Here is a 12389-nt window from a genome sequence, read left to right as displayed (position 1 = left end):
TTTCTTACCATTGTACGGGTGGGTCCCAGCACTTTGGTCACTGTTTTCCCTGCCACCATCCCTTCTGTAACGTGGAGTATTCTGGGAGGCGGAAAAGAGAGAGAAGGCACGGTTGCTATAGTTGCACACTTCTCTCGGAGTCTCTCCTCGGTTGATCGACATGAAACCTTTCCCAACAAGTGGCTCTCGTCTTTCTTTGCGAGTGATGTTTGGTTTCGTGTTCGCTCTTTTGTATTTTAATGAATGCTATCCATTAAATGCGGCAATTTGTGTGAATGTTTACTCACCACTTGAGATTTGTGTGTGTGCCGGGGTCTTTCTATCCCTGCATTTCTCTAATCTCCATTTCTCCATCTCTCTCCCTCCCTCCCTTCCCTCCCTCCTTTTCTCGCTCCGGAATATATCGTTCCCTGCAGCGACGCATGACCTCTGACCCCGCGCACCAGCAAAGCGTAGCCGCTCGCGGTGCAGTGAATGGAGAGTAGCACTGGACCACATCCCTGTCTATTAAAACACCCCGTTTTCTGTTGGCCACAAAAAGGCTTCCGTTACTCCCAGCCATCGGACACTACATGAAGCTGGCATGTTAATGTCCCCAGTTTTGCAGTTTTGAAAATGTCCCCCTTCTGACATCACAAGTGGGCGTGTCCACCTAGATGTGTGACGGATAGCTGAGCAACGTTTGCTACATTCCACTGGGTAGGCTGGTAGACTGATTTATCCAGCACACATCTAGGTGGACACGCCCACTTGTGATGTCAGAAGGGGCCGATTTTCAAAACTGCTTGTAACGGCTAATCACACTCACACCCGGTGGTATAATATGTCACCTATTAACACAAAGGAGTACAGGGCTCAGAATAGGAGTTGGAAGACGAATGGGTTTGCTTTTGTTTTTCCGTTGGTTGTTGATTCTGTTGGTGGACTTCACTCTTCCGTCAGACCACTCAGACGGTCTGAAGGAAACCTCTACAATGCGTCAATGTGTGTGCACCTTTTTTTAGTTCAAGGAATTTATGATCTGTTCAAACATTAAGGCCAATGGCTTTGTTGATGTCACCGTCTACATTCTCCTTATCTCGTCTATTGTCTCTCGCTATCTTTTTACAATCAATTTCTCTGAGTCATCCTTTGTTTCTCTGCTACTCTCACTACCTCGCCCTGCCTTCCCCTCGCTATGTCTGAGGCAATTTCCCACTATTGCTCCCGGTGTCTTTATGGATGGTCAAGCCGCTTCCAGGCCGACCAGTGTAAGCTGAAGGAGACCTACCATGCTGTTACAGCTAGTTTGTTTAGTTAGTAGTGTTTAGCTATTTGTCTAACAATAAAAAAATAGCAGATTATATATTTTCTGTGGTTTAGCTTGCGAATATTTTACCGCTGGGAAAAATGCTGATAAAGTAATGCAAAGGAGTAAGCCTACTTGGTATTTAGCTTAGCCATAGTAACACCAACCAACACGTCTGTACGGTTGCTGTTTGCTACGTCTTGTCTTGTGTGCAGAGTGCCATGCTTTGTTAATGTTGGAAGGCGAAGAGAGTTATTGGTAAGACAAGGATATTTAGGAAAGGAGAGAAGGATTATGGGATTTAAACAGGGTGTCCAACCCTTTATAGCAAAGCACAGGCCCCTTACGGCTTCTGTTTTTACTCCTGAATCCTGTGGAAGTCCACCCTAGTTCTCTTCAGTGTAGTTTAGTTTGAGTCTGCAGTCGACTGCTGTTTGTTCCTATGTTTGAACTACCACTCTCTAGGCTTTTCAGTTGCTCAGTCAGCTACAAAGTATTCCCTATCCTACATATTGGCTCACCCTTTATGTTATCATTTGGCAAGTTACATTATTTACTCCCAGACCTTCCAGATGTCAACGTCAAGCACCAAGTTCCACGGGTACACGGAGGTAGATCACGCCACACCCAGTTCTACTCCCTAGCCGGGGCCATTTTAGATGAGTGTGGGGAACCTGAGCCCTCACTCTGCTGAATCTGAAGGTCCACTTCCAAAAACCTACCATCCCTCTCATTGTATGAGATACGATATAGATTTTGTATAGAGTATTATTGACCATTTAGTATGTGAGACAAATCTTTTCATCCAGGCCAAATGTTATTTGGGCCGGGGTATGTGTCATAAAGGTGCAGGTAGGAGTCGGGTACTTGGCTGAAGGAGGTAGATTGGCGGACATTAAGGTTTCGAACCCAAAACCCTTTAGCTGGTAGTCAAAAACCCTGACCACTAGATTGTCCTTCCTCCATTATTATGTTGAGGGAGTTAAAGAGACTGAGGAGATGAGGCTTTGGTGGAGGAATGTCAAAGTGAAGAGGGACGGTTGGGCAGGGATGCGTTGGAATGGGAAGAGTGGAGAGATAGAGTGACCTTCCTCTTCTGTTGGAATGTCACACACACACACACACACACACACACACACACACACACACACACACACACACACACACACACACACACACACACACACACACACACACACACACACACTACTTTGCTGTTATGTCGTACCATAGCTTTTTGCAAGACTACAGGCAGGCCTGTAATCCAAACTCCAAGAAACATGATCGTTGCAATGTCTGTTACTACCACCGTTAGGGTGGTAGACATTGCTACAATCATGTTTCTTGGAGGTTGTGGTGGTGATGAAATCCGGTTTATTATAGAATTTTTTTCGATACTACTGATCCATGTTGCCAAGCAGGAGATCTCTCCCTGAGTGTGTGTGTGTGGTGATGGCTGACTTAACCTGTGTGATAATTCAATGTGCAACAGGTGTTAAGCCTTACCCAGGCTCGATGAGGCTGCTTAAACCAGCCATCAGCCAAACACACCCCCACAATGAGGCCACTGTATTACTTTCTTAATTTGGTGTGCTGATTCTCAGGTGAAATGATGTTTGAATAGTTTTTTTATCGCAACCATATTAGTGAATAATGGCTAGGATGCACATTGTCTTTCTTTTAAATTGAAGAACAATCTGGTCTGCTTTGAGCTCTTACCTTAAGGGCCACAAAGACGCATCTGCAGTCTCTCCTGGTTGCTGTAAATCTAATGCTCTCTAGGCAAGGCACATTCATTTATACAGCTCATATCCTACCAAAAAGGAACCCAACGTGCTTCAGAGTACACAGGCAAAACTAATAAAAACTAATTACAATAATCAGCAAACGCTAATAATCAGCAAAATAAACAGTTTGCCTTTTTGTTTACCTTAAGGGACTCCGACTAACTTCATTGACTAGTTCATGAGCATTCAAAAGATCAACATGAATATTATTATCACAAGTAATAATTAGCCGGTCAATGACGGTAGTTGTACCAAATAATACTTGTTTGCAGAAGAACACATCTTTGAATATAATTGCTTCTCCACCTCCTCTTCTTCCTGCCCTAACTAAATCCAGGATATTAAAGTTAGCTTATACGATAAGTGCCGCCAACCTGTTTCATTCATGGCTCATCGAGTTTATGATCTGTTGTACAATATTACTCAAAGATTTGCCTTCGAGGGATCTTGCATTCAGCATAGCCAAATGCATTTTCAGGACGAGATTATTGTCGGCAAAAAGGTTTGATAATTGTGGGAGTTGGATACACCCTGTTACCTCTATCGCTAAAAAGGACAGGAACTTTCAAAATGACGATCATCAGAATGATCTCAAATGAAGTCGTGCTTTGAGAACAACCAGGTTCCTGTTTATAAAGGTATCATGGGAGTCAGGAGACTTTACTTGATTCACACAAGCAGTCTAAAGGTGTGTGTTGAGCATGGATTAATGTCTTGGAGGACCTTTTTTCACAATGGTGCTTCTTGCGACCACAGCTGGATGGGTGTTCTTCTAGGAAAGACTCCTTCTCCCTGCCCTCTTTCTGTAGATTCCCTCGCCCTTTCCCCGCACATCTGTTATACTCTCTCAAGGATGTCAGTGTGTGCACGAGCCTGCCTTCGGCACTACAGTCCTCACTCAAATCCTCATTGGACTGTAACTTCTATTAATTTGAAGTTCCACTTTGAACTTGAAACTTGGTGCACTTTTGCTCTCTAACCCTTGCTTCCTTTTTCCTTCCCTCAACTCAATGTAAAGCTCTCAATCCCTCCACCTGGTGGTAAAATTGAGTTTTGTTAAAAATGTTCTAATACAAATGTGAATACATATATTTCTTACACACTATGGCTTAACTTTATAGCCCTAATAAGAGTATTCACAGTTAATTTAACATCGGAACTTAAAAAATGTCTGGGTTTAAACCTTCCTTTTTCACTACAGTTGAGCATGTCCTGTTAGCCAATTTTTTCTTGTCACAGCCTGTTTCTCCTCAACTATAATTCTGTTTGTCTATTGCTGGATTCCCTGTTTAGTCAAAAGAGAGATTATTATCTTTTAGTGGAGTCTTTTATTGGATTTTCTTCATAACCATCCTGGCATCATGTTATACTGTTATCTGTGTGTATTTAATATATTTAACTTTTCAGCCATCCTGTGCCTAGCTAAACATCTTGCCAAAGGACTACAGTTTAAATGTGGCTGCTAACAAACACTTGCACAATTACAGAAATGTAGATTAATGTGTCCTTTAAATACATAAATGAAATGAAAATCCAGCCAGGTCATCAAACTAGTCAACACTAAACAGCACACTGAAGAGTCACACTGACATCTAGTGTCTTTTTTATATCTGCTGTCTCCTGAGTCAAGCTCTTGCAAGAAGGTTGCGATTGGAGGAGACAACTTAAACATTGTATAACACCACTTGAAGAAGTAGCCCATGTATTCTTCATTAAGCTTTTTTTTAATACTTGTCTGATTCTTGGAACTGCATAATGAAAGGATATGCATTTAAGATTGAGGTTTTTTTGTCGTCTCTGCCCTCGTATTTGTTGTTGTGCCAGCTCTTAATGGAGCTCAGCCAGTCCAACGGCATCCTGAAGGAAATAAGCCTCTTCAAATAAGCCTGCTTTCCATTTCTCTGGGTGGGAATCAAGGGCATTCTCCTCACAAATTGATTTCTGAGCATGCAGAGTCTTTTCAAAGGTATCAGTAATCATGCAAGAAAAATGCCCTAGCTTTTTCCAAATGTAAATGCTTTGAAAACAATGCTCACTCACTCATTCACTCACTCTCTCTCGGAAATGCATCTTGCCTGAAAAGTATTTTTTACTCCTGTAAGCAACTACATTTTATCTATAAAGCACATTTACACACAGCATAAACACATTGGATCAATAGTCATAATTATATAAAACATAAATAAAAGGAAACCTTCATTTTCAGGGTACTCAGAAATACAGAAGTACAAAGTTAGAGAATTGTATCATTGCGCTTCTGTTTTTTTTTTGGTCTGAAACTCCTTTCACACTTCCTATTTCATGTAGGGTTACCACTGCAACATATATCAAGCATCAGTGTGGAAGCAGGCTAGTGCTTATTCACAGCGTTGCCTATCAAGCCTGTCTGGTGTGAGTGTGTGTAGTAAGACTAGTTAGTCTGAGATGTGTAGGGCGGACAGTTGTGGAGGGAGACGTTTTTAATGGCATGCCCAGCTCTTGTCTGAGCTACAAACATGTGGAGACCTTGGTTTCATACCAAAATCCGTTCAACCGTGGCAAGTTTATCCTTTTTGTTTCCTTGTGTCTCTACCTGTGTCCGTATGTTGACTCGAATGCTAAATTAGCCTGTGTAGTGGAATTTGTGTTGCCGTTTATTGATTGATTGTGTGTACGTGCGTATATCTACGTACCCGTTTGCATGTGTGGTTGTCTGTTTGTGTGAGTGAGTGGAGGAAGGGTTTTTCCTAGGTGACGGAAGTTGGGGGGTGGCTCAGATTGTTGGAGTGGAGAGGAAATGCATATAGGAAACGCATGGGGGTCCTTATTTTAAATACCCTCCTCCCCTGACCGCACAACACTCCTGAGCTCTTAAACCACGTATCCTAGCTACAACGTTACCGTATGACTCTGAGAAGCAACCTTGGTTTGGCATCCTGTTTGGCACTCATGACTAAACGCAGAGTAGCACGCCCTTATTTGCTTTGCTAAGTGATAAAAAGTAAAGGCAACTTTTTTCCAACGCTAGCAAAAGAGAAATCGTATATATGGTGCTCTTACTCTGTAACATAACGCGTGTTTGCTGATCATTCACGGTCTTCTGCTGAATGGTAATCATGCTTGCAATTGCCTCCAACTGAGCATACTGAAGTTGGCAAGCAGGAAATTACATCTACTGCAGAGAACAGGAAGTGAAGAAGAAAAAGAAGTTTAGGAGGGGAGTAGTAGGTCTGTTTCCTGTCACCACAAAAACCCTTACCATCGTCCCTGTGTGTGTGTGTGTGCCAATTGTGACTATCTCGAAATATTTATTCTATTCATGTTCTTCCTTATCCAATCAGCGTAAGTCCCATATCAACTGGATAGAGAAGGACTTTGCCAAAATTAAAGCCCAGGTGAGTTCTTAGCCTCTGGCAACAGCCGCTAGTCCACACCCAAGTTCATCTTTATCCGCGGCCGTTTACACTCAGTCAGTATCAGCGGTGATGCTTGTGAACGTCAACGTTTATTGGACGTCTGTAGCTCAGTTGACTGAGCATTACATCAACACTGCCAGGGTTTTGGGGGGATTTGATCTACAATGGTTCCAACACATGCGTCCAAGAAATGCTTACACTCACAGGTTGTGGAGGACAAGGTTGACCAACTGCCATCCATGCTATTATTGCCAGACACTGTGCTGTCGCAGCTTGGAGGAGACTCTGGCAGCCTATATGGACTCCTGCTCTATGCTTGGCTGCATGTCTGCTGGACAGCCTGAGAGTGATGTGTGTCGTCATGAGGGAAGTTGAGTCAGGGTCTGTCGGCCGTGAAATTGCCGCAGAGCAGAGCGTTGTCCGTAAGGCAGTGAATGTGTCACTTCCGTCGTACGGATTCAAGGTAACCCTCCTTAGTGGCTAAGATGACTCGAAGCGCTCTCCTGTCAGTGTTATCCCCAACTCCCTTCCCTGCTCAACGTGTGTTTGTGTGTGCGTGTGTGGTCCCTTTGTATGCCTGCGTTTGTTTCTATGTGCATTTATTTGTTTGTATGTTTTGTCTTTTGTATGTGTGCGTTCGCGCATGCATGTGCGTGTTCATTCATGCATGCACGTGTGGCTGTGCGTGTGCAAGGATCCTGTGTGGCGCAGGTTGACAAAAAAAGGGAGAGCGGGCCCTTCCTTCCTGTCGGTCCAGATCATCTGCTGCAGTCAGAGCTCACTGAGGAGGATGCACTCCGCCTGACGCACAGAGGGAGAGCGAGAAAGTAGAGACAGCCCACCAGAAGAAAAGAAGGCAGGGCTTTGTTAAGCGAGACTAAGACAGAGTGTAGCTTTGTTTTTCATCGGTTCTTGCCTGCAGTTGACAGGACTGTGACCATCCTGAACCAATGCGTTGATGTGCATCCTCGCTCTAGTCGTCTACAGTCACTGATGTCTCAGTGATGCACTGAGGGTGACGTCAGCGGCAGGGTGTGTGTGCAGTGTCTAGGGCGGCAGTTAACCATAGGTGTGTGTACCGTACTCTAACCATGGCGTGTGGACCGGGGGGGTTGAGGCCATGAGGTCATGGGTTGGGCGAACATGACCATGGAAAAGGACAAGCGGCGGTTCAAGCTGGGCCGTCTGTTGGCTCTGTACAGCCCCAGAAAGCAGCAGCACAAGGCCAGCCTTGTCGCTATGGCGAGCACCGGTTCACCTGCAGGAAGGAACGGCCGCAGGGTAAAGTCTCCCATTGTTTGTTTCTTGGTGACTTGATGACTGCAACAAGGCTGTTGTGTTGTTGTTGTTTTTTTAAAGCTTATGTTGGCGTTTCCTTGAATCAGGAGATGGGTAAAGTTGAGTTGGGACCAGACCCACAGAACAGTAGGTCTTGTGTTATTGGAACCTGGACCGACCACAATCATTTTTGGTTTCTTCTTTATTTTACTTTTACCAGATTTAGACTCATTGAGTTTACCTCATCGACCGAGACAAGACACCGGTCGAATGTCTGACTGCAGCAGTACATTAAAACAGACAAATTCTAAAATGTAAAGATAACGGGTATAATAAGGTGGATAATACTGTTGTCTCCTAGATATGGGACAGGAAATGAGCAATGCCGAAAATACGACTCGTAGGCTTTAAATGTATATTTGAGGCTTTTGTCAAGGCTTCTTTTGATGCATATTGCTTATTATTCCGAGTTCAGAATGTGGTGGTTGGAATCAGTAATTCTCACTTGTTCTTCAAGAATAATAGGAATATGTTTTTCCTGAAAATTGTGAAGTGGAGGTCATTATTTGTTACTGGTGTGACTCTCCCCATACTATGTATTCTAAAATAGTTGACCGCAGAAAGTTTAAAAGGATTACGAGGGTGGTCAAGATGTATTCATAGGAAGGATTCTGCTTACATCAAGAAGTCTTGCCAACCACCCTCAGTTTACAAACCTTTTTTTCCATGTTCCTCTTTAAGCGGTATTATGACACAGCCTTTCTGTCGTACTCTGACGTGTGTGTGCCAAACTATTGCGAGATGCTGTGTTGGAAAGTCCCACCCAATGTCTGTCACTCACTCTAATCAAGCTACGAATTAACCTCCGTGTCCTCTAACAGCAAAAACGCACAAAACATCCTCAATATGCTCGCAGACTAAATTTAGCCGTCTCCTCATTAGCTGTTGGATAAAAAACCCATCCCTTCTTCTCTCCCCCTCCCTCTCTCCTAGGAGGAAACGGAGATCAAGGAGATCAACATCACCCATGTGGTCAAGGAAGGCTCGGAAAAGGCAGATGCCTCCCAGTTTGAGCTGCTCAAAGTCCTCGGACAAGGATCCTTTGGCAAGGTAGCCTTCCACTCACTCACACATGCATGAGTACACTGGCGCGCTGACACTCACTCACTCATGCTTGCATAAATACACACTCACTCAGTCAGGCATGCATAAACCATGCACGCTTTCAGTCATGAATAGTATGTCGATTTTTTTCCCTTTCTCCCTCTCCCATTAACTACTACTATAATAGCTCCCATCTCACACAAGTACGCATGTACACACACACACGCGTGTAAATACAAACGCGCGTATACACACACACGCGCGCGTACGTTCCTTGTCCCAATGAGGTCGGCACTAAGGCGTCACTTTGTACCTCCTCAGGTCTTCCTGGTGCGGAAGGTGACCCCCCCAGACGACAACCAGCTATACGCCATGAAGGTTCTTAAGAAGGCCACGCTCAAAGGTACGCAAACGCCCTCCACCCCACATCCAGTTTCACAAGGTCTAGCGCTTTGCTTTCACCGAGAGGTGATCGGTGAGGACAGATGGGAGCCCCACCCTCAGTGGTGAAGGGGGGTTCACACGCACAACGCAGGTGCTTTGGTCTTAACCCTTGGGTGGCAGTATCACGCTCTTTGTTTTCACTATTGCAACCCAATCGCACAGTGTTTCGTAGCACACGAGCAGATGGTTTGTCGGAAGATTAAGTTTCACAAAATGTGACTCCCTGTCTGTGCTCTACCAGACGTGTATAACATGAATGCCAGGAACGAACACACACGCACACGCGGCCGGCGCTGGCCGTTTCGGTGCCCTAGGCGTCTCGACATTAAATTGCGCCCTGTGGACAGGGCTTCCGAGCGGGCCTAGGCGATCGCCTAGGTCGCCTAGGCCCAGCGCTGGCCCTGCACACGCACACGCACACTCTTACATGGTGTATTCTCCTCTCCCACAGTCAGGGATCGTGTGAGGACAAAGATGGAGAGGAACATCCTCGCGGACGTGAACCACCCGTTTGTAGTCAAGCTCCACTATGGTAAACGACCTTCCCCATTGGTTCACGATAAACACATTAAACAGGATGATATACCTATGCCTACTGCCGCTGCTGGGTGTCAATGTTGTGCGTATGTGACAGCGTTTCAGACGGAGGGGAAGTTGTACCTCATCCTGGACTTCCTCAGAGGAGGGGATCTCTTCACTCGGTTGTCAAAGGAGGTACGACGTTTCCGTGGTTACACGCTGCCGCATCTCCAGGCCGTCGTTGTAAACAAACAAACACACAGGCTGACTCTGCTTCTTTTGTGGTAGAAATTAACCTTACATTCTATGTTAAACTATGATTATTATTAGGCCTACATATCATATATATACTTTAATGGTGGAAAAGAGCTGATCACCTTTAGCCTAGATGTTGTGTGCCATGTGACACCAGTGAGTAAGTCCAGTTCATTCCCATCTGATGGGCCATGTGGCACATCAGTCAGAGAGTCCAGTCTACTCCCATTTTGATGTACTCTCTGAAGACAATGCTTACATTCACACGTGTGCATCATCTCTGTTAAAGGATGTATAAGGATAATATATGTTCTAAGGTCACATTGGGATTCAGAAGACATAGGAGTATGCTGACATCCACACAGTATGACCCTGATGGGAAATTCTATATTTGATGAAAGTCCAACTTTGTGTGGTGTAAGAATCGGGGATTTAAGGAGCTGTCCGGGATTCATTCAGTAGTGTGTATTCGAGGATACCATTCGGCTTTGTTGTCTCTCGTTTGCGGGTGGCAATAAACTCTCCATCTATACTCGACCTGGACTCCCCGATTCCTCTTTGCTTATAGCTAGTTGAAGTGAATTAGATAAGTTGTTATTATTAATGCTACAACACTTTCGCTGCTTGTCTCGGTCCGTCCCTCGCCCCATCCCTCTCTCCTCCCCCAGGTGATGTTCACAGAGGAGGACGTGAAGTTCTACCTGGCAGAGCTGGCCCTGGGTCTGGACCACCTGCACGGCCTCGGCATTATCTACAGAGACCTCAAGCCAGAAAAGTAAGAGCGCGGCGTTGGCGTGAAAAACGCCAACGCATACACGGAAATACACACATTCTTTCAGCCACATGAAAGGACACGCACACGCGACCCTGCACACCCAGGCGAACACATACACACACACACATACGCATCCATACACACGCACTCTTGCACTCTTGCACACTCACACACTAACACACTTGCACACATTGACACACACACTTGCACGCTTGCTTACTTTCACACATTGACACACACATACACTTGCAACAATTGACACACCAATGTGTAAAAAAAAATGACAAACTCTGACTCATCGTATTTAGGTCCTTACGTGTCTTGATATGTTCTGTACGATTAATATCGTATGATCTTCTCGATCATTTATTGACTAATTTACTGAGAAATCCTTTGGCTTGTAAAATGGTGAACTTCCATATTACTGTGACGCTGATAAAGCCTATGCACACATTTTTCGGAGAAATGTCTGTTATGCAGCCTATATACGAGTGCAGCCTACATACAAAGACTATATTCTGCCTCTGTGATCAAAATGTGTCGCTGACGATTTTGCTGCACAGCGATTTCACTCTCTGGGGATTATTCCCGGTGTTCTATACACGTACCTTCTTTCAAAAAGTTTGTGAAGCAGTCAATATTCGCTTAATGGTAATCCCCCTCTGGCACAAACAAGTTGAACAAGTTACTTACTATAATAACAGCCAACTTATTCGATAATATACCCCAATTCCAACAAGAGATGTTGATATCTGTCAATTTCAGTTCAAACGTGTTACTAAGCTTACTAAAGGGTTATTGGGCCCATCAGAATAGTGCATTTATTCGCACTCTTCTGAATAGTGCTAGTGCTGAGATGTAATTTCGTTGAAACTTTGCACAATATACCAACCAACTTTTTAGTTTTATGATCAAAGGCAGTGCTTCATTGGAACATTAAGTGGGTCATGTTTCCAAATGTAGCGCTCACAACGGCACAGCCAACATCTGCAATTTTCAGCAACACTTGGGTGCCTTCGGATATGTTCTGATGTACCTTTAATTGGGCATTGGTTACGGCAGGCTTAACCTCAGTGTGGCCTTTCTACAGGTTTCCTATTTTCAAGCACGGGTTGTTAGAAAGTGCGGCTTATGTATGATGTGGTCTTGTTCACGTGATCACGGTATGTGTTTTTAATGATATGATTCTTACCACTTTCAGCATTCTACTGGATGAAGAGGGACACATTAAACTCACAGGTGACTCATTCTCTCACACTCGTGTGTGTGTGTGTGTGTGTGTTATCTTCTGCTACCATTTGTACCATGTTGACCTTCATTGTGGAGGGAATAAAGTGGTTTTATCTTGTGTGCTTCAGATATCTGCATGCGGGTGCTTGTTTGTGTTAATTATTACAGCCTTACTCTATCATTCCTTCATAATCACTGCCATTTGTCTACCGCCAACGTAGGAGCCTGAATCAAAGGTGACCTAAAACACATAGAATCTACTGCGACGGTGCCGCAACATCAGTTATCATGACTACAGTTAAATAGTGCTGTGA

The 12389-nt window shown here is 44.5% G+C and overlaps 1 protein-coding gene across 4 annotated transcripts in view; it reads left to right on the top strand.

The window, feature by feature from the left end:
- rps6ka1 (ribosomal protein S6 kinase a, polypeptide 1) overlaps window positions 1-12389 on the top strand; it is a 45653-nt gene that overhangs the window by 23587 nt on the left and 9677 nt on the right. For 2 of the 4 annotated variants that reach the window (XM_060052774.1, XM_060052776.1), the window contains exons 3-8: window positions 8742-8858; window positions 9174-9255; window positions 9748-9828; window positions 9931-10010; window positions 10739-10845; window positions 12047-12084. In XM_060052774.1, the coding sequence (XP_059908757.1) occupies window positions 8742-8858; window positions 9174-9255; window positions 9748-9828; window positions 9931-10010; window positions 10739-10845; window positions 12047-12084 (505 nt within the window). Of the gene's footprint in view, window positions 1-5393; window positions 5613-6395; window positions 6450-6733; window positions 7752-8741; window positions 8859-9173; window positions 9256-9747; window positions 9829-9930; window positions 10011-10738; window positions 10846-12046; window positions 12085-12389 lie in introns of those variants that run through there. The other 2 variants (XM_060052777.1, XM_060052775.1) reach the window with 2 other exon arrangements.

The sequence above is a fragment of the Gadus macrocephalus genome, chromosome 5 (genome assembly GCF_031168955.1).
Source record: "Gadus macrocephalus chromosome 5, ASM3116895v1".
NCBI lineage: Eukaryota > Metazoa > Chordata > Actinopteri > Gadiformes > Gadidae > Gadus > Gadus macrocephalus.
This window is presented reverse-complemented; position numbering and strand designations above follow the sequence as displayed.